This window comes from Pogoniulus pusillus, chromosome 11 (genome assembly GCF_015220805.1).
Source record: "Pogoniulus pusillus isolate bPogPus1 chromosome 11, bPogPus1.pri, whole genome shotgun sequence".
NCBI classification, from domain to species: Eukaryota; Metazoa; Chordata; class Aves; order Piciformes; family Lybiidae; genus Pogoniulus; species Pogoniulus pusillus.
Window position 1 is genome coordinate 13,428,394 of NC_087274.1, and position 27,423 is coordinate 13,455,816.

Here is a 27,423-nt window from a genome sequence, read left to right on the forward strand (position 1 = left end):
GGCTGCCTGGGGAGGTGGTGGAGTGGCCATGGCTGGAGGTGTTGAAGCCAAGCCTGGCTGGGGCACATAGTGCCATGGTCTGCTTGGTTGGACAGGGCTGGGTGCTAGGTTGGACTGGCTGAGCTTGGAGCTCTCTTCCAACCTGCTTGATTCCATGATTCTGAGGAGACCTCCCACGTCCCACCCGAGCTGGAAAACATCTCCCACGTGCCAGTCTGTTTGGATGCTCTCTCCATGAGGCTTTGGGGTTTGATTTGTTTGATTTCCCACCTGGCTTTTAGCCAAAGCTCTCCCTGGCCAGAATTGGTGGCGTGCATTTATTTGCTTTCCACTCCTCCTCCTCCCACCCCCGCAGCACCTGAGGTCAATTGAAGTCTCCTCCCACCGCAGCTGTGGCCACTTTGCCCTCCCTGCTGACTGCCCTTTATAAGCAGTGCAGGAGGAGCCCAGCTCTAAGCTGGGCCCATTGCGGGCCAAGGGATCCTCCGCCTGGAGCCCCAGGTGAGCACGCACGGGTGAGCACCGGGTGTGTGGTGGAGGATTTCAAAGGCCGGGGGGCCTGGCTGGCCCCCCGGCTCGCTAGGGCCATGTTAGGGCTACTGACCGACTGCAACATCCAACCTTAGCTCACGGGTGCTAAGTCTGTGTTGTGCTTGAGGCTGACTTTTCTCTAGGAGGTTGGATCCTCGAAGGTTTTGCTCTAGGTTCTGCGGTGGATGCGAGCATGGAGCAGGAGCACCAACTGGAGCTGGTAACGGAGCAGCAGCAGCTGGTAATGGAACTGGTAACGGAGCAGGAGCGGTAACGTAGAGTGGAGAGGAGCAGGAAAGCAGCAGGGGGAAGGTGGAGAGAGGCGGCAGGACGGCAGGGGCTGCCCGGGGCAAGGCGGAGGGCGGCGGCAGGACGGCAGGGGCTGCCCGGGGCAAGGCGGAGGGCGGCGGCAGGACGGCAGGGGCTGCCCGGGGCAAGGCGGAGGGCGGCGGCAGGACGGCAGGGGCTGCCCGAGGCAAGGCGGAGGGCGGCGGCAGGACGGCAGGGGCTGCCCGGGGCAAGGCGGAGGGCGGCGGCAGGACGGCAGGGGCTGCCCGAGGGAAGGCGGAGGGCGGCGGCAGGACGGCAGGGGCTGCCGGGGCTGCCCGGGGAGAAGATCCACCTTCTTGTGCCTCTATTACAGAACCCAGCGTGGTGGGGCTTGGAAGGGACCTCCAGAGATCATCCAGCCCAACCCCTTTGATAAAGCAAAGGCACCCACAGCAGTTTGCCCAGGATCACAATGTCCAGATGGGGCTGGAAGCTCTCCAGAGGAGGAGACTCCACAGCCTCGCTGGGCAGCCTGCTCCAGGCCTGCAGCACCTTCACATCAAAGAAGTTTCTCCTTCTGTCCAGGTGGAACCTCCTGGATTCCAGTCGGTGCCCATTACCACTTGTCCTGTCCCTGGGCACCACTGACAGGAGTCTGGCCCCAGCCTCTTGCCTCCCACAGCTCCTTCAGCCATTGCTGAGCATTGCTCAGCTCCCTCTGGGGCTGCTCTCCTGCAGGCTCTCAGCCCCAGGGCTCTCAGCCTTTGCTCCTCCCAGAGCTGCTCCAGGCCTCAGTATCTTTCTAGCCTCCACTGGACTCTCTCCAGTACTGCCCTGTCCCTCTTCAAATGGGGAGTCCAGAACTGGTTCCAGAACTCCAGATGTGGTCTCACTAGGGCTTAGTAGAGGGGGAGGAGAATTTTGGTGCTTCCTACCCTTGGGATGAGTGATAACAGAACATAGGAGAAGCAGCTCATGATGGACCTGTTGGTGAAGACAGGGAGGTGGGAGATTGGCTGAATGCCAACAGCAGGGTAGGACGGAGTCTGTGCTTCACTGAATCTTGTCAGTCAGGTGGGACCAGAGAGGCCTGCAGACACTGAGAGATGTGATGCTTTTATGCCAGCAGCTACTGAGAGGGGACCAGGAAGCTCCTTGACCCATGTCCTCTCTTGGCTCAGGTGGTGGAAACTCCATGTGCAAAACCCATGCTCGAGTTTGGTTTGGTGACTTCAGTGTCTTTGCCATCTGGCGTTCAATGGTGCTTGGCATGCCTGGTCCTGGCTGAGTGCTGACCTTGGGGTTATCAATCCAGCACTGTCTTGTGAAGTCACTGCTGAAGCCAGTGGTCAGTGCTGGCACAGGCTGTCCCCATCCTCCTTGCAGGGGGCCTAGGAGCAGGTCTCCAGAAGAACATCCTGAAGCACCTGGAGCTGTCAGTGCCCTTCTGGACAGCCAAGCTGTGTGCCAGAGCGTGTCTCTGTCAGGATTGCACAATGCCCTCTCTGCATCTGGCACAGACCCCTCCAGTGGGAATCTCACCATCAGTGCTGTGGCAGAGCTGAGCAGTGAGCAGCAGCAGTGCCAGCTCATGCCTGCGTTGATGGAGCAGCAGACTGCTGCGGGGGAAATGTTGACAGAGTCCAGATGAAACCAATACAAACATCTCAGTCTGCCATCAGCAAGAGGCAAAACAGTCTTGTGGATGTAGCCAATGCTTGAATCATCTCCTCTCTGTGCCAAGAGAAAGCAGTCCTACCCAAAAAACACCCAAGCCCACAGTGCAAGCAAACCCAGCACCTATGGTTGTCCAAGGAGAGGGCAGCCTGGTACCACCAAACAACCTGTTTGTTGCAGAACAGTGGCACAGACCTGAGGCTCTGACACCTGGTGAGGTGATTGTACTGTTTGCTTCCACATCCCAAGGCATCATGACTCACACCAGCTTCACCTGCCTCAAGAAAGCTGATCCAGTGCAACTCCCTGCAGTCAGCAGGGGCAGCCCCAACCAGAGCAGGTTGCTCACATCCCCAGACAACCTGACCTGCCATGGGGCAGCTCCCACCTCTCTGGGCAGCTTGGGCCAGGCTCTCACCACTCTCAGGGCCAAACATTTCTCCCTATTTTCCAGTCTGAATCTCCCTCTTTGAGTTTCAGGCCAGCCCCTCTTGTCCTGTCACAACAGGCCCTGCTCAGAGGTCTGTCCCCAGCTTCCTCCAGATCTGTGGTGGAAGAAGGGTTAGTTATGATGCCTCTGGGTGATTTGGAAGCTGAGCATGGCTTGCTCAGGGCTGGGAAAGGTCTTGGCACTGAGGGAGATCTGCTGTCTGTGCCCTGCTGGTGCAGCATGAAAGGCACATACAGAAAGGCAAAATGTGTCCCCAGGTTGCAGTTGGAGAAGTACAGAAACACAGAATTCTTTGGGTTGGAAAAGCCCTCTGAGATCATCCAGTCCAGCCAGCAGCCCAACACCTCTATGGCCACAGGTTGCTTGAACACCTCCAGGGATGGGGACTCCACCACCTCCTTGGGCAGCCTCTGCCAGTCCCTGACCGCTTTTGCAGAATCTTTTCCTCATCTCCAACCTAACCCTGGCACAATTTCAGGCCATTTTCTCTCCTCCTGTCACCTGAGACTCAGGAGCAGCACCCAGCCCCCACCTCACCGCAGGCTCCTCTCAGGGAGCTGTAGAGTGCAATGAGCTCTGCCCTCAGCCTCCTCTTCTCCAGACTCAATACCCCCATCTCCCTCAGCTGCTCCTCCCCAGCCCTGTTCTCCAGACCCTTCACAGCTTTGTTGTCCTTCTCTGGACATGCTGTGGCCCCTCAGTGTGTTCACTTGCTGGTGTCTGACCTCCTGAGCCCAGGTGTTTCCCTGCAGAGGGACATGGCTGGGCCCACAGAACCAAGCTGCAGAGCAGCATCCAGCCCTGCTGCAGCTTCAGGTTCATGATTGTGAGGACTGACAGGGACTGGTCAGGAGCAGAAATCTTCAGCTTGGCTTTCAAGCAGAGCTACAGGACATGCAAAGAGTTATGTGCTAGGTGGGAGATGGACACTGCCAGGCCCAGCCTGCTGAATGAAAGGAGGAACACCAGTTGCAGCAGGTTGGAAGGTGCCTGGTCAGACCCATTGCCTTCCTGTCCTGTGCTGAAGGTTCTTCAGAGGAGTTCAGCTCAGGCATCCAGATATGAGACAAGTCTCCAAACTGGCAGTTCTCAGTGCCCAAAGGACTTCAGCAACCCTGGCCCAGCATTCTGTCCTCTCCACCAGCCCATCCTGGAGCCAGTCGTGCCCTCCGACCATCACTTGCAGGGTGGCAGGCTCAGAGCTGCAGCCCCCTCAGTGGCCAGGCAGAGCTGCTCCTCTCCTATTAGCTCCCATCAGCTGCTACCAGATGCATCAAAACGTGTGAGGAGGTGGCCATGGGCAGGAGAGGGGACTGCTGAGTCACCTCTCAGGATGGCTGTAAATGTTCCTAGTCCCTTTGGGTAGGGCACTGCGGAGAGGGGAAGCAAGGGCACAGTGGTGCAGCTGTCTCTGCTGGCATGAGTCATAGGTTGGCCTTTCAAGTACAGGCACCAGCCCTGGGTAGCATCACCAGCACCTCCAGGAGACATTTACCAACCATCTCTAGGACCCCTGACAGCCCCAGCAAGGTTCATACTCTCCTGCTTGGCTGCTTCTCTCTTCTGCAGCTGTGTTTGGTCACACAGAGCAGCAAGGCAGGGCAGCATCTGAGGGGTGAAGGCTCCCACGTCCAGCCCTGGCACAGTCAACTTCAGTCTCCAAGGAGGTGGCACAGCCCTCGTGAGGCCCAGCCACAGGGCTGAGCACTGGATTGCTCCCTACAAATGAATAATTGCATTTGCTTCCCACCCAGACACTGACTTTCACCAGGCTGAGCTGCTCTCCTCATGCCTGTCAAGGTCACCTCCATGGTCTCTGCCATAGGGGAGTTCACAGCCAGTCTGAAGGTGTCTCGTTGCTGGGGAAGGAGCCCAGACAAGGCAGCAGGAAGGGATCTGTGGGAAGTTCTTCCTATGCAAGGAACCACTGCAGACCCACAGCCCTCACCAAAGGCAAGGAAAAGTCTCCCCTTCACCCTTGCTCCATGTCTTTTTCATCCCTCTTACAGGCTCACAGGACATCAGGGGTTGGAAGGGACTCAAAGAGATGATCGAGTCCAACCCCCCTGCCAGAGCAGGACCATACAATCTAGCTCAGGTCGCACAGGAACACATCCAGACAGGCCTTGAAAGGCTCCAGGGAAGGAGACTCCACAACCTCTCTGGGCAGCCTGTGCCAGTGCTCTGGGACCCTTCCAGGCAAGAAGTTCCCCTTGTGTTGAGCTGGAACCTCCTGTGCTGCAGCTTCCATCCATTGCTCCTTGTCCTATCCCATGGAGCAAGTGAGCAGAGCCTGTCCCCCACTCCTGACCCCCAGCCCTCAGATAGTTATAGACATTCATTAAATCCCCCATCAGTCTTCTCTTACCCCTCTGTGCATCCTCCCACACCCCTCAGATTCTATCTCTGCCCACTCTGGCAACTGAACACCCCTCCTGGATGGATTAGAAATTAACCTCTTCCCCAGCCCCTGGGTGACCCTGGGATCCTCTCTGCTTTTTCTGTTCCCAGCCTGGACATCTCTTTCTTCCTTGCACCCTGTGATCCTTGGAGCAGAGACTGTGCACACAGAGCACGCAGAGCAGAGCCCAGCCCACAGGACTGGTTTCGTTGTCACTTCAGCAGGACACAAATATGGGCTCCTTCCACACTGGCAGATGCCAGCTCCCTGGGGCTTTCAGCCCACTGGAAGCAGATGTTAATGGCAGGGCTCTTGGTGCACCCATAGGCTCTCTGACCCCTTCACCTGCCAGGGGTCTGACTGCTCCTGCTCAAGGTCAGCCCTGATGCCAACCAAGCTTCCTGGGGAGGCAGACAGAGAGTGAGAAATAACTCTCAGGAGCTTCACTGAGCTTTCCCTGCTCTGCTCAGGAGCTCCATTTGTGTTTAGATCCTCGCCCTTGGCCCTTGCCTTGCAGTAAGCCTCTGCCCAGCATTGTACCTTGACTTTAGATCTTCACCTTGGGCCTGCCTCATCCCTGCAAGCCAGTGTAGGAATCACTGGACATGGCCATGGATTCCTTTGCCCTTGCTCACATATCATAGAATCACAGAATCAGTCAGGGTTGGAAGGGACCACAAGGATCATCCAGTTCCAACCACCCTGCCATGGGCAGGGACACCTCACACTAGATCAGGCTGTCCAGAGCCTCATACAGCCTGGCCTTAAACACCTCCAGGGGTGAGGCTTCCACCACCTCCCTGGACAACCTGTGCCAGGGTCTCACTACCCCCTTCTGAAGAGCTTCTTCCTAACACCCAGTCTGAATCCACTCATTTTTAGCTTTGTTCCATTCCCCCCACTCCTATCACTACCTGACAGCCTAAAAAGTCCCTCTCCAGCTTTCACCTAGCCCCCTTAAGATACTGGAAGGCAACAATAAGGTCACCATGGGGGCTGCAAAATGCTGGTGAGGACATCCTGCTGCCTGCTTCACTGTCACCAAAGCTACTTCCCTTGAGGAGCAGCCCACTCTTGCACTTCCCTGACAGCTATTATCCCAGCTTTATGGAGTGAGCATGATGACATCATTCATGTGTAGGCACAGGGTGGCTGCAGAAGCTGCACCAGCCTCAGCTGCTTCCTGCCAGCAGAAGCACCAAGTGCCACTCACCTCCCACTGCCCTGGCGATCAAGTCAGGAGAACGTGGGGGCCACACTTCATTGACATGTCAAGGCTTGCAAAAGGAGCCAGCTCTTCTTACACACAGAGCAGGATCACAGGATGCTGGGGGCTGGAAGGGACCCAAAGAGATCAAGTCCAACCCCCCTGCCAGAGCAGGACCATACAATCTAGCTCAGGTCACACAGGAACACATCCAGACAGGCCTTGAAATCTCCAGAGAAGGAGACTCCACAGCCTCTCTGGGCAGCCTGTGCCAGTGCTCTGGGACTCTTACAGGCAAGAAGTTGCCCCTTGTGTTGAGCTGGAACCTCCTGTGCTGCAGCTTCCATCCATTGCTCCTTGTCCTATCCCAGGGAGCAAGTGAGCAGAGCCTGTCCCCCCAGCCCCGACCCCCAGCCCTCAGATAGTTATAGACATTGATTAAATCCCCTCTCAGCCTTCTCTTATGCAGACTAAACAGCCCCAGGTCCCTCAGCCTCTCCTTATCAGGCAGTGCTCCAATCCCCTAAGCATCTTCCCTGCCCTCCCTTGGACTCTTTCCAGCAGATCCCTGTCCCTCTTAAGCTAGGGAGCCCCAAACTGATCACAGTCACTGCCCTTGGCTCTGTCAGGAAAGCTTTCACTGTGCTGCCTCCTTCTGCACTGGCATTGCTGAAGACAGTGCACAGGGCCAGCTTCTGCTGATGGATGGTAGCTTACTAAGCTTCAGTGGTCCAGCTACACTGGAGGGAAGGGAGCAGGAACCCTTTGCTCTTGCTCACATACCATAGAATCAGAATCACTCAGGGTTGGAAGAGACCACAAAGATCATCTAGGTCCAACCTCCCTGCCATGGGCAGGGACACCTCACACTGGATCAAGCTGCTCAGAGCCAAATCCAGCCTGGCCTTAGAGACATCCATGGATGGGGCTTCTACCACCTCCCTTCACCTTGTCCATTCTCTATGCTTTCCTCAGCAGCCTGAGGGGGAGAATCATGGAATCATAGAATTATTTGGGCTAGAAAAGGCCTCTGAGATCATTCAGTTCAACCATTCACCCAGCACCACCATGGCCATCAAATCATGCCCCAAAGTGCCATGGCCACACCTTTCTGGAATACCTCCAGGCATGGAGATTCCTGAGCAGCCTCTGCCAATCCCTGACCACTCCTGCAGCAAAGAAATTTTTCCTCATCTCCAACCTAACCCTCCCCTGGCACAATTTCACTTGGTGAGAAGGTGAGTTTTAGGATTCAGCGCACGGCTGTGCAGAGAAATCCACATCCACAGGTGTGGTGGTAGAAAATCTCTGAGGTTCTCCTGCAGCACAGTCCTGTGTCCATCCCCTCCCTGTTGTGACAACCCTTCCATATATCTCAAAGCTCAGTGGGATGTCCAAATGTGGGCATGGGGATTAATCCCTGCTCGAGACTACATCCCTGTTCTGCATGCTTTGCTGGGACACTATCTTCTGCTATCAGAATCCCACCTGCCAGATGAGGCACCCCAGTGGGGTGGAGCTGCTCTGATGTTTCAGACCCTCCCAGGAAATGAGGAGACACCTGAAAATATTTGGTTCATTTTAACAGTGTAGAAGATATCAGCAACTGTGCAGGACAGAGGAACCAGAAAGGCAGAAGCTCCACTGGTGTAATGCTGGGTGGAGTCTACCATATCTGTAGGCTCCTCTGTCCTCCACTTTCCCTTCCCACCCTGCTGAGCCTCTGCTGGCAGAGCAGGTCCTGCTGGGATGTCCTTCACAGCTCTGCAGCTCTGGCTGCTCGATGACGTTTCCTCGTGGTCTTCTGTTTTGCCTCCACAGAGATGTCTCTGCTGTATTCAGAGAAATGCTGAATCTAGGGCAGGGAAGAGAGATGGCAGAGCTCAGATCAAGGATGGGAACAGGAGGCAGAGGGGAGCTAGGTGGCCCTTTTGGAGAGCAAAGTTCACCAGCCTAGCTGAGCGGGAGGGTAAGGCTCTTGGCTTGTTGGACCTGCACCACCATAATGGATTTCTGTGGACAAGTCTGAGGCCAGGGCCAGGGTGATTGAAACCAAACCTTGGCAGTGGGCTGATCTCTACCTGATGCATCCTCTGCCCCTGATCTCCTGCCTCCCACTCCTTCTGCCCCAGCAGGGACCCTCACCCTGCTCAGATGGTGTCCTCAGCCCATTGCCCATGCCCAAGAGAGAGCCCAGGAGAAACAGAAGGTGTCTGCTGGGCTCTGCACTTTCCCCTCCCTTCAGGCAGCTGAGGGTTGATACTGCTCCACTTGCTGGACAGGGAGAAGGGCTCTGGCTTGGCTCTACCATGTCGAGCTGTGCATGGCTATCATCTGCTGGAATACTGAGGCTGGCTGCCATCTGCAGGCTGGTGCTCTGGAACAGGTTGAGGACGCCCATCCTGATGGCCCCCAGCCACTGCACCTTCTCAGCAGTCACGTCCTCGATGCTGGCCCAGCAAGTCTCCTGAGAGCAGAGGGGACAAGCAGCACAGGGATGTGGTGAATTAGGAACTTTCCCCACCACCACTAGTTGTAATTTACCAGACCAGCTCAGACAGTTTGGAAGTGAGATGAAGCTGTGGTGAAGACTGCAAGCATGTATCCAGAGCATTGACAAGTCTTTACAATGACACACAAGTTAGAAGTGGTACAGAAACCCAAACTCCCTCCTGGACAAAGCAAACTGCCCAGAAGGGCTCAAAGCTGCCACCCCCTCTTTTTCTTCCCCCCTCTACCTCAGATGGACAAACAAAACAAAGCAGAAGCCAGCAGCAGCCAGCAAAGCTTAACTGTTACTTGCCAAGATTAGAGGTGAGATACCAAAGCAGACCAGAGTTAAAAGGATCAGGGCCAAAAGGAAATGATTGGATCTAACGACACAGACCAGAGAGAGAAATGACAGGACAGCATCCCAGGACAAAGTGAGAGTACATTGTTTATGTTTTGACTTCTTATCCCTCTCAGCAAACCAAGGAATGCTGTAGACATCATCATTTTCTTTTCACAAGCAAGGATCTAATTTCTCTCATTAAAACATTCCAATCAGCCTCAAACCAGCACAGGGGACCTGCTTCAGCCCTGGAGATCATGGCTTGGAGTCCCTACTTCCCACAGTCCTATCCTTGTCCAGGGTGTCTCAGCCTGGTGTGGTGGAAGCAGATCCAGGAACCACCAAAGCTGCCCCTTACCCTAGAAACCTTCCCAGCTCTCTGTCAGCTCCTGTAATCCTCACCCCACAGGGTCCTGTCCACTCCATTTGTACTCCCTACAGCTAATACCATGAGAGCCTCACATTCCACTGCCACCCTCCCAGTTTCACTAGTGGAACTCAACTCCTGGAGCCTGGAGTGTCATAGAATCATAGGATGGTTTGAGTTGTAAAGGGCTTCAAAGTTCATCAGTTCCAACTCCCCACCATAGGCAGGGACAGCTCCCACTAGAACAGGTTGCTCAAGGCCTCATCCAACTTGGCCTTGAACACCTCCAGGGAGAGAGCAGCCACAACCTCCCTGGGTAACCTGTGCCAGTGTCTCACCACTGGCAGAAGAACTTCTTCCTAACATCCAGTTTAAATCTCCCCTCTGCCAGTTCAAACCCATTCCTCCTCGTCCTGTCATTACAAGCCCTTGTCAATAGTCCCTCCCCAGCCCTCCTGCAGCCCCCTTCAGACACTGGAAGGCCACTCCAAGGTCTTCTTGAAGCCTGCTCTTCTCCAGGCTGCAGAGCCCCAACTCTCTCTGCCTGTCCTCACAGCAGAGCTGTTGTAGCCCTCTGAGCATCTTCATGGCCTCCTCTGGACTTGCTCCAACAGTGGATGTCCACTATAAAGGTATCCAGTAAGGGAATTTGGGAAGGCCCCCTCAGAGCAAGACAAAGGAAGCAGAGGACACTTTTGCACTCTGAGTATTGGCCACACATTGATGTGCTTCCTTACAGCCCAGTTTGCCACCAGCATGGTCACCTTTGGACTAAGAAGGAGGGAGGAGGTCAAGACCTGGTGAGCAGATGCTGTGCAAAAGAAGGAAGAAATAACAAATATCAGCAAAGCCACCTCCACTCTGAGGCCTGAGCCATGAAGAGTGGGGACTTTGAGACATGCCACACTGAAGTCCCATCACAGGGATGCTGGTGGAAGGAGTGGTGAAGGATCATGACCATGACCAGGCTGGACAAACCCAGGGGGCAGGTGGTCTACCATGCCTAAGGTTCATGCTAAGGCTGACCTCCCCAGGGCATGTTTAGCTGAGCCCTGCTCACTAGGAGGTCAAGCAAGAAGTGGAAAGACCAGGACAGGTTTGTGAGGGCCCTTTTTTATCCCCTGATGTAACCTACTCCAGAGCTGGTCTGTGGTTCTTTGTTCTTCAGTGCCTTGCAAAGATGAACTCAAGCATCTCCTCCTGAACTGAGCTTCCCCATGCCCCCGTGGCTTAGGAGTCATCCATTCACTGGTTCCTAACACAGCCAGGCCTTGCAGATCTGCCCCTGCCCACCCCACATGTCCTCACCCAGAGGAAGACATCCTTCTGAGTCTGGTCCAAGCACTCTGAGAGCTGTTCCAGCTCATTTCCGTACTGCAGGATCTCAGCTTCCAGCTCTGGCTTGTACCGCTTCAGGAGCACCTTGGCTTGGGCAGACATCTCCTGGTCCCACTGCTGTGACTGCAGCAGGTCCTTTTTCACCCTCAGCAGCGTGTTGTAGCGCCAGATGACTTCCTGGGTCTCCTCAAACTGCAACACAGGGCTCCTTTAGTCAGCGGCTCCTCTCTCCTCCCTTCATCCTGAGTGCGAGCCTGGCACCCTGCCCCAGTGTCCAGCCACCTGGACAAGGAGAGGGGACAGCTGGCACAGCATGGAGTGATGCCAGGGGGTTACCATTTAAGCTTCCCTGCAGCTCACAAACCCAACAGAACAACATTTAGGATGTCTCTCCAAATTAGGTAGAAGAGTAGAAGGGGTAAAACACCCAAAGAGCAGCCTTGGACTGACTTGGAAGTTAAAAGGAAAACTCTGAACAATAGAGAAAAGGTATTTGAGGTAAAGGAGGGCTACAGAGATATAAAGGAAGGGGCTGACACAGTACACATAGAAAACCAGGTTGGATGGCAGTGGATTCTTGGGATTGAGATGGACTTTTTGTCCTAGGATTCAGGAGGTAGCAGGGTTGGCCACGTGGTTATCAGGAAGAGCAGCAGCAAGGAGGTGCTGCAAAGGCAAAGGCAGGAACAAGAGAGTGCACCAAACTCGACTGCCTCTTAAGCAGGATTGTGGACGGGAAGTGGGAGTGAGATAAACTGTGACCTGGGGGGTCCTCCCTCCAGCAGGGGCCAGGGACGCCTGGGGTCAGGTTTCCAGACCACTCCCCTAGCCCTGCTGGGCTTGACCTGGAACACTGGGCATCCTTGGGTGAGGGCACAACTGCTGGGACGACTGCCTTGGTTCTCACCCCCAGACAGATTTTCACTTCCCCCAAAGCACCAACGAGAAGCAGTGACACCAAGGAGTCTCCACTTCCCTCAGCCCTGAGCCTTTCCCCCTTTCAGGACTTTATTCTTTGCTCTTCTCAAGCCTTCACCTCCTTTTCTGGTTCTCCTTCCCTAACTCTGGTCCCTCTTGGCTTACTTCAGTTACAGGGAACCTCTCCCCATGTTGTCTGAGGTCTCTGAGTGTGACCAAGTGTTGATGTCCCTAGATTTGCCCTATCTCCTCTAGATTTAACCTCTATGCAAGGTCCTCCTTGAAGCCAGGGTCTGTCTGCATCACAGAATCACAGTCACAGAATTAACCAGGTTGGAAAAGACCTCTGAGATTAAGTCCAACCTATCACCTAACCCTTCTAATTAACTTAACCATGGCACTAAGTGCCTCATCCAGCCTCCTTTTAAACACCTCCAGGGATGGGGACCCCACCACCTCCCCAGGCAGCCCATTCCAATGCCAATCACTCTTGCTGTGTAGGACCTCTTCCTAACATCCAGCCTGAACCTGCCCTGGCACAGTTTGAGGCTGTGTCCCCTCATTCTGTCCCTGGTTGCCTGGCAGAAGAGACCAACCCCACCTGGCTACAGCCTCCTTTTAGGTAGCTGAGAGAGCAATGAGGTCTGCCCTGAGCCTCCTCTGCCCAGGTTGCACACCCCCAGCTCCCTCAGCCTCTCCTCACAGGGCTGTGCTCCAGCCTCTCCCTAGCCTTGGTGCTCTTCTCTGGACACATTCAAGCACTTCAACATCTCTCTTAAACTGAGGGGCCCAGAACTGCACACAGTACTCAAGGTGTGGCCTAACCAGTGCTGAGTGCAGGGGCAGAAGGACTGCCCTGGTCATGCTGGCCACACTATTCCTGATCCAGGCCAGGATGCCATTGGCCTTCTTGGCCACCTGGGCACACTGCTGGCTCCTGTTCACATCCAAACTCACCTGTGAGATCTTCACCATATCCTCCAGGTTTTTGTTGAAGGTGGAGCACTTCTTCACTTTGTTGTAGAGTTTCTGGTGCTCTCTTCTCAGGGCTTCCAATTCCTTCTTAGCTCCCCAAAGCTCGTTCTCCTTTTGCATGGTCCTCTCTCTCTCTTTGCTAGCCTTTTGCAGAGCCTGGATTGGCAGCTCATCTTCCTGGTGATGGTTTCCCCATCAACACACACAGAGGGGAAGGAAGGCAAGATGGAGTTGGGCCACTCAGCAGCACAGGGAGCAGATTGCTTCAGAAAGGAGAGACCAGGACTGGAGCACCCCTGGGAGCGTTTGCACTCCCTGTTTGGCAGGACCATTCCCCTTGCACTGACCCTTTGGTCTCATAGGCAGGTCCCTGAGGGACAGCCTGAGACTCCTCTTGGGGGATTTTTGGGGCCTTCAGGAGATGACACTGGTACAGGACAAGCTCCCAGTTTGCTTTTTTCACATCCCTGTGCCCTGTCAGTCCTGCTCCTCACACCTCCAGGCTGAAGGGAGGCTTGGGCAGGTGTGGTGGCCCAAGACTGTCCCTCTGGGTAAGGGGAGGAGGTGCTGGTGTAGCTTGGGGCCAGCTGTACCTTGGAAATCCTCTCTCCTTTCTCTGCAGAGGATCTCAGCTGCACCTCTTCTGCACAGAGCTCCTTCCACCGGCAGGCGATGACCTTCATCCTCTCCCTGAAGGCCTGGCAGCACCAGAACAACCATGCCATGGCTGCCTGCACCCAGAGCCAGTCCCCTTCCCACTTCTGCCCTCTGAAATGCCACAAACCCTTCCAACTATGTCCCATCAGCCTCCCATCTTCCTCACCTCTTCCTTTGCCTCCCGGTCCTTTTGCATCTGCTTGAATTCTTTCTTCTTGTCCTGGAGGTGAATAAATGAGGACAGGGGTTCCTCCTCCCTCAGGTTGAGTTTCCTGCCACAGAAGTTTACCTTGAGGTTACTTGTTGGGTCCAATACCTTGGCAAGGCATCGGAGTCCTGTGCCACATCACACTACCCCAGGTGGGCTGACAGAGTTGAGCAATCCAACATTACCTCACATCCCACCTGGCAGCCACATCCCTGCCCTGCACAGCAAGGGAGGTGATACAGTGAGGAACAGGGCTGAAGCAAGGAGGTACAAGAGGCTTAAGTGGTGGAGGTAAGGGATGAGAGTTTGCTATGTTGAGGGGAGGAAGGATGGAGGAGAGAAAAGGATGGCAGAGATGGAGGCAGGTGGAGGAGCTCCCTCACCTGAGCAAGGTCAGGAGGTTCTGCCTGTACTGTGTGAGGAAATAGGCCAGCAGGTCCTTGTCATCCATGGTGGCCATGGCTCCAGCCACCAGCAAAGCCCAGAGAAACCAGATTCTCACAGCACTGCTCCTCTCCCAGCTCAGCCCAAATCTGCCCTGCAAGCCTGAGGGCTTGGCACTGTGTGGGAAAGGCAACCAGGCAGGGGATGAGCCCCTGGGTGCCTCTGGCCTCCACTTTTCCAAGATCTTCCCTTCCTGGCTCTGCCTGTGGCCACCAGCTGATGGTGGCCAGTTGGCACGGAACTGTCACTGGGGACTGTTGAATGATGCTCAGGCAGTTACTTGGCAACTGAAGTGAGGTCCCTGCACCAGCCCTGAGGACTGAGCACAGTAGCCAGCACCAGGACCTTTCAGGGCATGTCCCCTTCCTTTCATTTCCTCTGCTTCTTCCTCTGCTAAAAAACAACCCCTGTGTCCTCTGCTCCACTGGGGAGGTGCCTCACCACCCCTGACCTCCCCATCCCACTGCCCCAGAGCTTTTTCCCCCTGTGCCAAAACACCAAATGCAAAGACAGTAAAATGGAGACACCTTCAAGGCTGCTCAGTCACTGTCCTGCCCCTGGCTCCTCTCTCTGTGGGACTGAGGGAACCATCACTAAAATTAATTCATTATTTGGGCTGCTGCCCAAAATAAAGTAGTGGCATTCAAGTGCCAGGTGGGGAAAAACCTCGAGGTGCTGGTGGCCTTGGGGTTTCCTCCTTCCACAGAAGAATTCACTCTCTGCTGTTTGCATCTGTTAACCTTTGCCTTAATTCCTGATTCACGGAATGCTTCGGGCTGGAAAGGGCCAACCCCTCTGCCATGGGCAGGGAGATCTCCTACTAGCCCAAGCTGTTCAAGGCCTCATCCAACCTGGCCTTGAACACCTCCAGGGAAGGGACATCCACAACCTCCCTGAACAACCTGTGACACTGTCTCCCCACCCTCGCTGCCAAGAATTTCTTCCTCATCTCCAGTCTCAATCTTCTGTCTCCCAGCTCCAAGCCATTGTCCCTCATCATGCCACTCCCAGCCCTTGTCAGAAGTCCCTCCCCAGGTCTCTTGGAGCCTCTTCAGGTGCTGGAAGGCTGCTCTGAAGTCTCTCTGGAGCCTTCTCCAAGCTGAACAACCCCAAGTCCCTCAGCCTGTCACCATAGGGGAGGTTCTCCAGCGCTCTGATCATCTTCATGGCCTCCTCTGGGCTCTCTCCAACAGTTCCATGTCCTTGTGCTGGGGTCTCCAGAGCTGGATGGAGTGCTCCAGGTAGGGTCTCAGAAGAGCAGAGAGATTCCTGTGAGCCACTGAAGCCAAAGCACTCCTGACTTGGTAGCAAAGGGGAGGACTCTGTGGGGGGCAGGTTTCCTGCTACAGCCCTGACTTGCATCAAGGCAATTGTTTTCAGGCAGACATCCTCCCTTACTCATTCCAAACCAGCAGGAGCTGGGGAATGGCTGCCAGATCCGTCTGGCACTTCCAGCAGCAAGAAGATGTATGGCCCAGCAGGGCACCATTTGTTCTGTGTGAGAGACACTTCATTTGGAGACAAGCCACCCCAGGCTGAGCAGGCAGCAGCCTGGCTGTCATCAGCAGCTTCAAACTCAGCCCATCAGGGACAAGTGACCTCCCTTCTGTGCATCCTGAGATCATCCTGGGGCCATTTTCATTCTCACAGGTCAGGCAGACCAAATCTGATCTTCCAAAGCAGTTTCTGGACCTTGGCAAGGACAAGTCTTGCCCAGGACTGGGGCTGGTACCTACCTGTGAGGTGAGCTCAGGGGTGGGGAGGTAAAGTGAATTGTGGTGAAATGAGGTGAAGTCAGGTCAAGTGAAAGGGTCTCACCCCTTCCTCCAGCAGTCAGGGATCCACCCTGGAAAAGTCACAGAATCACAGAATTGTTTTGGTTGGAAGAGGCCATTAAGATCCTCAAGTTCACCTAATTAACCCAGCACTGCCAGGGCATCACCAAAGCATGGCCTTTGGCACCACATTGCCACATCTTTGAAACCCCTCCAGGGATGGAGACTCCACCACTGCCCTGGGCAGCTTGGGCCAGGCCTTGACAACCCTTTCCACGACAAAATTGTTCCTCATGTCCAACCTAAACCTTCCCTGGTACAACTTCAAGATGTTTCCTCTTGTCCTATCGCTTGTTACTAAGATCCCAGCTCCCACCTCACTCCAACCTCCTTTCAGGCAGTTGTAGGGAGCCAGAATGTCTCCTCTCAGCTCCCTTCTCTCATGGCTGAACAGTTTAGAATCACAGAACCATAGAATCAGTCAGGGTTGGAAGGGACCACAAGAATCTTCCTGTTCCAGCCCCCCTGCCATGGGCAGGGACACCTCACACTACATCAGGCTGTCCAGAGCCTCATCCAGCCTGGCATTAAACACCTCCAGGGATGAGGCTTCCAACACCTCTCTGTGCAAACTGTTCCAGGGTTTCACCACCCTCGTGGTGAGGAACTTCTTCCTAACATCCAGTCTGAATCTGCCCATTTCTAGCTTTGTTCTGTTCCCTCCACTCCTATCACTCCCTGGCATCCTAAAGAGTCCTTCCCCAGCTTTCTTGTAGGCCCTTAAGATACTTCAGTTCCCTCAGCCAGTTCCTCCTCACAAGTCTTGTGCTGTAGGCCAAGTCTCACCCAGTCCTGCATCCCATGGGCTAGAGGAGCTGCTGGTCCCCAGCAGAGCAAAGGATCTCACCAAAGCAACAGTGAGGAAGGTCTCAGCATGTCTGAATCCCAAGCACCTGCTGCAGAGCTGAAGGCTGGGGCAGAGACTGTCTGCGAAGTGAGAATGTCCTGCTCAGTCAGAGGCTCATGGAATGGTTTGGGTTGGAAGGGACCTTAAAGATTCTCTCATCCCAACCCTCTGCAGGGGCACCTCCCAGCAGACCCCTCATCCACACCTCCTGTGGCAGCTCACCCCAGCCCAATACATCCCTCTGGAGAAGCCTCTTCCTCCTGAAAATGCAACCTGAGCTACCTGAACAGGCTCTGATTTGCAGCTCCAGAGGGACCTGGACATGCTGGAGAGGTGTGCCCAGGCCAACCTCATGACATTCAACAAGGCCAAATGTTAGGTCCTGCACCTGGGTCAGTGCAATCCCAAGCACAACTCCAGGCTGGGTGGGGAATGGCTGAGAGCAGCCCCGAGGAAGAGGCCCTGCGGGTCTGGGGTGATGAAAAGCTCAACATGAGCCTGCAGTGTGAGTGCAGCCCAGACACAACCCTGTGCTGGGCTGCAGCAAGAGCAGTGTGGCACAGGGCAAGGGAGGGGATTCTGCCCCTTGGCTCTGCTCTCCTCAGACCCCACCTAGAGTACTGTGTGCAGCTCTGGAACCCCCAGCACAAGAAGGACATGGAAGTGTTGGAGTGAGTCCAGAGTAGGCCACAAAGATGCTCAGAGGACTACAGCAACTCTACTATGAGGACAGGCTGAGAGAGTTGATGCTCTGCAGTCTGGAGAAGAGAAGGCTTCGAGGAGACCTTGGAGTGGCCTTCCCGTGTCTGAAAGGGGCTACAGGAGGGCTGGGGAGGGACTTTTGACAAGGTTTTGTAATGAAAGGATGAGGAGGAATGGGTTTGAACTGGCAGAAGGGAGATTGAAAGTGGATGTTAGGAAGCAGTTCTTTACAGTGAGGGTGGTGAGGCACTGGCACAGGTTGCCCAGGGAGGCTGTGGATCACAGAATCACAGAATGTGATCGAAGATCTGTGATCCACAACCTCCCTGGAGGTGTTCAAGGCCAGGCTGGATGAGACCTTGAGCGACCTGTTCTAGTGGGAGCTGCCCCTGCCTATGGCAGGGGGTTGGAACTGGCTGAGCTTTGAGGTCTCTTCTGACCTAACCCATTCCATGGTTCTATGAAAAGCTCTGCATCAAACAAGAGTTTCCTCTTATTCTGCTCTCCATAGCAACTGCATCAGCTTGCTATGAATAAATTACCTCTGACTTGACATCCCTTATTAGAAGCTAGAAAATGCCATTTCTGAGTCACAGCTACCCAGAAGAAACCTTTTCTCCTCATCCCTTGGGCTCGGCCCCCACCCTCCTCCCCTCTCACTGAAACATCATCTCTTTATTTGTTTGTTTATTTGGCTTTTAAATCTCCTCCTCTTTTGAAGCCTCTGATGTTGAAGGCTGACTGAAAGTTGACACAGACTTTATTTTCTGGCCTTCAGAAGTTCCTAAAGCATTACAGAACACCCTTGGTGACAACTGATTCGTTCAAATCACATTGGACACTGAACTGGCTTGAGTTTGAATGGCCAAATTTCTGCCCAGCATCATTTCACAAGTGACAGGACAAGAGGAAACAGCCTCAAGTTGCCCCAAGGCAGGTTTAGGTTGGATGTGGAGAACGATTCCTTCATGGCAAGGGTTGTCAAGCTCTGGTCCGGGCTGCCCATGGCAGTGGTGGAGTCCCTGGAAGAACTTACAAGCCATGGAGATGTGGTGCTGGGGGCCATGGTTTGGTGGTGACCTGGCAGTGCTGGGTTAAAGGTTGGACTTGATGATCTTAAAGGTCTCTTCCAACCCAAATGATTCTACAGTTTTGTTCCATGATCCCATGATTTCCCACTTCTTGTGTCTCCAGGGGACAGGCTGAAGGGGTTTGAGCTGCCACCCAGGGAAAGCAGGACTCTAGTGGGCACACGAGCATAGGCATGGCTAAACGTCACTGAGTACCCAGGGCTTGGAGGCAGGGAGCAGTTCCCATGTGGAACTGGGACTGTCTGGAGCCGAGGGAAGGTCCCTGCCTCTCTCCAGGAGTCTGTCCAGTCTGAGACACCTCCCAGTTTGCCAAAGCTGTTCAGTTTTCTCTGGGTTGGTGTGGCCAGGGCCCAGGAGAGGGAGCGCTTAGGAAAAGAATGTGCAGTCCCAGTGCTGCATCCAGCCCTTCTCTGGGATAACTCCAGGCTGTCCTGAGGGCGAGCAAGGCTCCAGCCCTTCTGCCAGCACACTCCTCCTTTGGGCTTTCTCCAGCAGTTCTCTGTCTCTCTCGAATTGGAGAGCCCAGCACTGGCCCCAGGACTCCAGATGTGGCCTCAACAGGGAGATTAGAGGGACAGGAGAACCTCCCTTGACCTGCTGGCCACACTCTTCTTCATGCACCCCAGGACCCCATTGGCTTTCCTGGTCACAAGGGCTCATTGCTGGCTCAAGGGGAACTTCTTGTTCCCCAGCACTCCCAGGTCCTTCTCTGCAGAGCTGCTTCCCAGCAGGTCTCCCCTCCCCTGTGCTGCTGCAGGAGGTTGTTCCTCCCCAGGCGCAGGACCTACGCTTGCCCTTGTTGAACTGCATGAGGTTCCCTCTGCCCAGCTCTCCAGCCTGGCCAGGTCTCATCAACAAACTGGCTGAGGGTCCCCTCTGTCCCTTCACCCATGTCACTAATAAAGATGCTGAAAAAGGCTGACCCCAGTCCTGAGCCTTGAAATCCAGTCCTTCAATTAGACCCTGCACTGCTGGTCATGACTACAACTACCTGAAGGGTGGTTGTGGCCAGGAGGAGGTTGCTCTCTTCTCTCAGGTGGCCAGCTCCAGAACAAGAGGACACAGCCTCAGGCTGCGCCAGGGGAAATTTAGGCTCGAGGTGAGGAGAAAGTTCTTCACTGAGAGAGTCATTGGACACTGGAATGGGCTGCCCGGGGAGGTGGTGGAGTCGTCGTCCCTGGGGCAGTTCAAGGCAAGGTTGGATGTGGCACTTGGTGCCATGGTCTAGCCTTGGGCACTGTGGTAAAGGGTTGGACTTGATGATCTGTGAGGTCTCTTCCAACCTTGGTGATACTGTGATACTGTGATACTGTGACTCTCTGAGCTCTGTCCCTCAGCCAGTTCTCAAGCCACCTCACTGTCCACATGTCCTAAGCTCATCCAGGTGGGTGTTACAGGACAGTGTCAGAGGCTCTCCTAGCTGTAACCTGTCTCTTTCCTGCAGTAAGTTCTCTCTGTCCTCCCTGGGTTGTGCTGCCAAAAGGAAAGAGAGTGGCGAGCCCAGTGGTGCCACAGCTGGGCAGGCTTCATTGGGAAGGATTCATCCACACCTCCCTCCTGTCCTTGGTGCTTCAGCTGCTTGTTCCCATTTTGGTGGGGTTCACCCTGTCCAGAAGAAGGGAGCCTGCAGCAGGGAAGCAAGGAGAAGATGAACATTTGCTGCCAGCAACTAGTGCAAGAGAACAGCAGCCTGGACATTTGGGTGATAAGAGGAAAAGGGAACAGAGCAGTTCCGCATGGGGGTACTCAGGGATGTGCCCACCTGAAGACCTCATTTGTTGCACAAATCTTCACAAGAAGAGCACAGGAAGGACAGCTGACTCCCATGCACAATCGAAACATCAGGGTGATGCAGCAGGAATAGGAAGCAAATTATGATTCAGTGTCCAGACATGCCCCAGACCGCAGCAGCGGTCATTGAACCGTGGTCAGATGGACTCATTCATCTGCTGGGCACTGAGGAGGATGCCACAGCTGGAGGAGGAGCGTGGGTGGGTCTGCTCCCAGCCTTCAGAGGTTGCCTACTGTCCAGCTTAGAGAGCTGCTCCCCAAGGCCACACATGTGGACACAGCAGCAAAGCAGCAGCAGCAATTGCTTTTCCTCAGGAATACTTTTGCTGTTCATTTTTTACAGCCTACATTGTTCAAAACGTGGATTCCCAGCACTACGTAGTGAAGGTTCACCTCTCTGCCCCAAGGCAGGTCCAGCTACCTCGTCACAAGGGTTTCAGGGCAGCAAACTGCCCTTCCCTGTTTCACTTCAAGGTGGCATCACCTCCCAGCTGAAGCTGAAAATGAGTGAAGAGCTTTGATTTCAAGGTGGCATCTCTTTGTTTTCCACCAAGGCAAGGCTCATCCATGCTGCCTTTCTCTGCAGGTCTGGTAGACAGGACTTGGGAAGCTGTGAGCCTCCAACTCCTGCCACACAGCCTGAAAAGTGAGGAAATGATGCCATCCCCAGGCACTGGGAATAACAGCAGAGGCCTTGAATAGGAAGAGGGAGAATGGCAGCCAGAGCACACAGCCAAGGATGGTAAGGAACCTGGTGCTGAGCAACCAGACCAGTTTTCCATGGCTGTCTTCTCCATCACACAGCCCTGGTGCTCAGCATCTCCCAGCATCTCAGATCTCAGCAGAGCTGTCAAATGCTCTCCAGGAGGCCTGGCTGGTTTGCAGAGACATGCAGCTCCTCTTCACTGGCTGCTCCAGGCTTCTGCTCTTCCAGAAGACACTGCTCTGTCACTGGAAGTCCCCAAAACACTTCAGAAATCTGTGATGCTGTGCAGAGCCCCTGAGAGCAGATCTTGAGTTCAAGAAGCCAGGCTGCAGGCTGCGTGGTGACCTGGAGGACTTTGTCCTGTCCTGATGATGGAGAGGGTAGCTGGGCTGATGTGCTGTGGACCATGGAGAACAGGGCAAAGAGCTGCCCAGGTGAGCCAGAGGATGAGGTTTGCACAAATGTCTGGGGTTCCAGAGCCCACCAGGGAAGAACATGTCCCACGTCAGACAACTGGGGTGGTTCTGACCGGTGTGAACAGGGCTCTGAGCCTGAAAGATGGAGCTCAGCTGAGGAGCACCACAATGGGTCCCAGTGACAGGACAAGAGGCAGTGAGCATGAACTTGACCATAAGAACTTCCATCTAAACATGAAGAGGAACTTCTGCACTGTGAGGGTGGCAGAGCCCTGGAGCAGGCTGCCCAGAGAGGTGGTGGAGTCTCCATCTCTGAAACTTCCAAGGTCTGCCTAGACATATTCCTGTGCAAGCTGGCCTGGATGTTCCTGCTCTGGCAGGGGGGTTGGACTCAGTGATCTTCAGAGGTCCCTTCCAACCCCTACCATCCTCTGATTCTGTGATTCATGCCTCACCCTGCCTTTAACTGGGGAAGTGAGACCTGCCCAGTGCTGCCTGTGGTTCCCTGGCAGCTGGTTCGTGCTCTGAGATGCCCATGGGCAGCAGGGGCAGCACTCTGCTCTGAATCCTGTGTCCTCCTGGAGCCTGGAGAAACCAAGCCTGAAGAAGTGGAGGGACTGATCCAGGTGACACCTGGGTCCACTGCTAACAAAGCAGCCTTCTTTGTGTCATCCAGACCAGTCTGGCCTGCTGCTTAGCTGCTCCTGGCTGGGGCTGGACAGGGCTTGAGAGAATATTGCTGCTCCATGCACTCCATTTCTTCAGCCTGAGAGGGAGGGAATTTACCTCCATCCTTCCATGCTGGTGGGAAGAACGCAGGTAGAAACCTTCTCCGAGGGCAGCATCCTCTGCCAGAGCCTGCTCCGCGGGTGAGCCCTCAGAGGAAAGATTTGCTCCTGGCACATTGCATTACCGCAGGGGGTGCTGGAGCAGATGACCTTTAGAGGTCCCTTCCAACCCAAACCATTCTATGAGTAGTAGGCGACAGCTCCTAGTGAGGACTTGGTCATGCCCAGGCACTCCCTGCTCCAGAGGTCTGGCCCTGGGGACAGAAGCCAAGGAGTCAGGAAGGGCAGCTCGGGGGGCACAAGAGGAGAACGTGGGACTGAAAACCTGCCAGCAGCCAAGAGCTGCAGATAAGAACCTGGTCAGCTCCAGGCGGTTCAGCCGGAGGACAGCAGCTCGGCGAGGCCAAGGCTGGCCGGGAGGGCTCGGCCAGCTGCGCTCTGCTCCCACCAGCAGCTGTTCCCAAACCCTGCCTGGCTTTGCGGTGGGAGAGGAGACAGCGAAACACGGCAGAGGCAAAACAATCTGCTGTCCAGGGTTCCTCCCACGGCAGGGGCGGCAGAGAGGCGCCTCTTGGCGCTGCGCTTCCTTTCCGTCCCTGGGGAAGGGCTCTGGCACAGGGTGACCGGAGGCAGAGCGGTCTCAGGTCCCGGCCGTGCGGCTGGGCGCAGGCTGCGCGCTCCGGCCCGGCCCCGCGCTCACAGCGGGCAGGTGCGCTCACAGCGGGCAGGCTGCGCTCACAGCGGGCAGGTGCGCTCACAGCGGGCAGGTGCGCTCACAGCGGGCAGGTGCGCTCACTGCGGGCAGGCTGCGCTCACTGCGGGCAGGCTGCGCTCACTGCGGGCAGGTGCGCTCACGGCGGGCAGGTGCGCTCACGGCGGGCAGGCTGCGCTCACGGCGGGCAGATGCGCTCACAGCGGGCAGGTGCGCTCACTGCGGGCAGGCTGCGCTCACGGCGGGCAGGTGCGCTCACGGCGGGCAGGTGCGCTCACGGCGGGCAGGCTGCGCTCACAGCGGGCAGGTGCGCTCACAGCGGGCAGGCTGCGCTCACGGCGGGCAGGTGCGCTCACGGCGGGCAGGCTGCGCTCACTGCGGGCAGGTGCACTCACGGCGGGCAGGTGCGCTCACTGCGGGCAGGTGCACTCACGGCGGGCAGGTGCGCTCACGGCGGGCAGGCTGCGCTCACTGCGGGCAGGTGCACTCACGGCGGGCAGGCTGCGCTCACGGCGGGCAGGTGCGCTCACGGCGGGCAGGTGCGCTCACGGCGGGCAGGCTGCGCTCACGGCGGGCAGGTGCGCTCACGGCGGGCAGGCTGCGCTCACGGTGGGCAGGCTGCGCTCACGGCGGGCAGGCTGCGCTCACGGCGGGCAGGTGCGCTCACGGCGGGCAGGTGCGCTCACAGCGGGCAGGCTGCGCTCACGGCGGGCAGCTGCGCTCACGGCGGGCAGGCTGCGCTCACGGCGGGCAGGTGCGCTCACGGCGGGCAGGTGCGCTCACGGCGGGCAGGCTGCGCTCACAGCGGGCAGGTGCGCTCTGCCGCGCGGGCCCCGCGGTCACGGCGGGCAGGCTGCGCTCACAGCGGGCAGGTGCGCTCACAGCGGGCAGGTGCGCCCACAGCGGGCAGGCTGCGCTCACAGTGGGCAGGCTGCGCTCACAGCGGGCAGGTGCGCTCACAGCGGGCAGGCTGCGCTCACAGCGGGCAGGCTGCGCTCACAGCGGGCAGGTGCGCTCACAGCAGGCAGGCTGTGCTCTGCCGGCCCGGGCACCGCTAACATCCCGCCTGGGGAGGTGTCCCTGGCGTGCCCTGTGCTTGCATGCCCTCTACTCTCACGGGGGGTCAGCTCAGCCTGGACAGTCTGACCCCGATCGCACTGCTGGTGTGCCCACGAGTGGGTCTGGCAGCCCTTCCCCTGGGGCAGCAGGAGGCCTGCTCAGCAGCGACTCCGAGCTGGCTGACAAAGGTGTGAGCAGCAGGACAGGGGAGGTGGAGAGAGGAGACTCTGCCCCTCTGCTCTGCTCTGCTCTGCTCTGCTCTGCTCTGCTCAGCTCAGGCCCCGTCTCAGCACTGTGTCCAGTTCTGGTGTCCCCAGCGCAAGAAGGACATGAAACGAGGAGAGGCTGAGGGAGCTGGGATTGTTTAGCCTGGAGAAGAGGAGGCTGGAATGGGCTGCCTGGGGAGGTGGTGAAGTCGCCGTCCCTGGGGCTGTTCAAGGCAGGATTGGACGTGGCACTTGGTGCCATGGTCTAGCCTTGAGCTCTGTGGTAAAAGGTTGGACCTGATGATCTGTGAGGTCTCTTCCAATCCTAATAATACTGTGATACTGTGAAACTGCTGGGGAAGATCCAGAGGAGGCCACAAAACTTAGAGGGCTGGAGAACCGCCCCTGTCAGGGAGACACTGAGACAGCTGGGGCTGCTCAGCCTTCAGAGGAGAAGGGTTTGGGGAGACCTTGCAGCAGCATTCCAGTGCCTGAAGGGGCTCCAGAAGAGCTGGGGAGGGACTTTGCACAAGGGTTGGGAGTGCCAGGATGAGGGACAACAGCTTTGGGCTGGGAGAAGGGAGACTGAAACTGGAGATGAGGAAGAAATTCTTGGCAGTGAGGGTGGGGAGACAGTGGCACAGGTTGCCCAGGGAGGCTGTGGATGCTCCCTGTCTGGAGGTGTTCCAGGCCAGGCCAGAGGAGGCCTTGAGCACCCCGGGCTGGTGGGAACTGGGCGATCCGAGGCTCACCCTGCCCAGGGCCTCCCCTTGGCTGCAGCTCCGCAGTCTGAGTGAAGCGCAGGTGGCCCCAGCCCAAGAAACTCAGACGCCCTGGGAGACACAACACGAGAGGCCCTGTGAAGTGAATCGCTGGATGTGGAAGTGAGCCCCTCAGCACGGAGGGGAAAATCTGTGTCAGGCTCCAGAAAAGCTGCAGATTCCTGGAAAGCTGGCAGGATGAAAAAGGGAAAGGACCAGCAGGGAAGAAGCAGTGCTGAAGCTCTTGCTGCTCACCAGCAGAGCACAGCACAGCAGCCAGGTCTCTCCATTGCTCTCGCTGCCCTGCCCATCTGGCCTGGCTTTTCCTCACCAGCTGGGAGGAGAGCAGGATTTCTTGGCTGCAAGACTTCTCACACTTTTCCATCTCAAGTGTTGAGACTCGCTGGCCCTCAGGTGGTTAAAAGCAAACCATCCCTGGCGACCTCCCTCGGGAAAGGTGGCTTCTGAGTGCTGTGTGTGCCGTGGTCCCATCATGGTGCTCTGCACATCTGTGCTGCCAGAGACTTCACACAAGTAATTGAGGAAGAGCACCAAGAGAGTGAAGTGATTGACCCTCTCCACATGACACTTGTGGGGGCATTTCTGAATGGTGTGCAGTGTGAGGTCCCCCAGTACATGAACATCAGTGGCAAACTGGAGAGAGGCCAGTGGTGAGGCTCTGAAATGGTTGAGGACCTGGAGCACAGGACACAGGAGGAGAGACTGAGGTGGTTGTGTTTCCTCAGCCTGCAGAAGGCGAGGGGAGGTGGCAGCAGCTGTCTTCAGTTCTGCAAGGGGAGGGTAGGGAGACAGCAGTGGTGGTCTCATCAGAGGTGCAGAGTTGGCCGTAGCCAGAAGGCAGAGAGGGAGATCCTGATGAGTTTTAACGAAAAATCTCTGACATGAGAGTGGCTGAGCCCTGGAACAGGGACCCAGTGAGGCATCTGCATCCTTGAAGGTACCCTGGACACAATCTGTTAGCTGCACCCTCAGCATAGACCTCCAGAAGTGCCTCTCAACCTCAGATCTTGTGTTTTGAGAGCATCGTCCTTGCTCAAGGCACTGTTCAGAGGATTTGCCTCTCCTACTGACTTCCGTGGCCTGTGAATCTCCTAGAGGACAGGACTTGTAGGTGGCACAGCTGGGAGCCCTCTCTGGGAGCTTCCCACCAACAGCCTTTGGCTGGAAGAGTCCAGTCTGATGCCACCTTGCCTGGAGATTTGGGCTGTGACTCCCAGGTTATGTATCTGGCCAGTCAGAGCTGCATCCCCAGCCCCTGGTGTTGAGGCCAGAGGAACCATGGCACTTGTTCATGTGGCTTGCCCTGGAGAAAGGGCCCAGCAAAGTGTCCTCAGTGCTGGGCTACAGCCAAGCCCTCCTCAGTTTCTCAAGAGCTCTGCCTTGTGTGGTTGCAGCTGCTCTCTGATGTCTTTGCTGCACAGTGGCTTGTTCAGGCAAAGAAAGGGACAAGGTCTGCAGCCAGCCTTGCCAGGAGGCTGTCCTCAAGACAGAGTCATCATCGAACCTGGCTTTTATCTTCTCCCTACTCACCATCTTCAGCCAGAAGATGAGGCCACACTCGACTGCAAAGTGCAGGTTGTGGGGGCAGAGGGCTGTCAGGCAGACAAGGAAAGGACACAGACTCAACACGGGTGGGTGGTAGCTGCAGTCACGTCCCCCCATCCTGCTCTCACAGGAGCTCTTCCTGCCTACCTGCTGAGCACCACGTCCTGCCCTGGGCTGGCTGTGCTCCCTGGGAGGGCTTGCACCATGCCATAGGGCAGCCAAGCCTGCACTGGCCTTCGAGGTTGGCTTTTGCTCCCTGGGGGTGCAGCACCAGGCCAGGCACAGACGGGCACTACCTCCTGGAGGGGTACCAGCCCGGACACAGCCCTGCATGCTGAATGCAGAGCTGCACAGCAGGAACCGCTTTGAGGCCACGAATGGCTGTGTGCAGGGGTAAGGAGACAGGAAACATCTGCACTGTGGCAGCTGCAGGTCCTGCACACACGGGATGATTCTATGATGCTATGATTCTATGATACCAACACTTTGCAGCCTCTGGGCAGGGTTTCCCCATCACAGCTCTGTGTGCTTTTTCTCTCTCTCTCTCTCTTAGCATTCCCTGAGGATGCTCCAGGTTTGGGCAGCTTATCCAGGATGCTGCCCACAGAGCAGGGTGCAGCAGGGTGGCACATGCAGCTCACTCTCTTTTGAGATCAAGGGAGAACT

The 27,423-nt window shown here is 56.1% G+C and overlaps 1 protein-coding gene and 1 long non-coding RNA gene across 2 annotated transcripts; one reads left to right on the plus strand and one right to left on the minus strand.

Moving 5' to 3' along the window:
- Positions 1–445: 445 nt before the first annotated feature.
- Positions 446–2,774, plus strand: LOC135179725 (uncharacterized). Its single transcript, XR_010304088.1, has 3 exons — positions 446–501; positions 705–784; positions 1,387–2,774. It is a non-coding gene; the product is annotated as an uncharacterized LOC135179725 (long non-coding RNA).
- A 5,519-nt stretch (positions 2,775–8,293) lies between these two features.
- Positions 8,294–16,915, minus strand: CCDC42 (coiled-coil domain containing 42). Its single transcript, XM_064151835.1, has 8 exons — positions 16,899–16,915; positions 14,217–14,393; positions 13,792–13,897; positions 13,562–13,666; positions 12,951–13,145; positions 11,046–11,267; positions 8,846–9,004; positions 8,294–8,392 (listed from the first exon to the last, which is right to left on the minus strand). The coding sequence occupies exons 1-8, from the start codon at positions 16,913–16,915 to the stop codon at positions 8,294–8,296; spliced, it is 1,080 nt and encodes a 359-aa protein (XP_064007905.1).
- Positions 16,916–27,423: the final 10,508 nt, after the last annotated feature.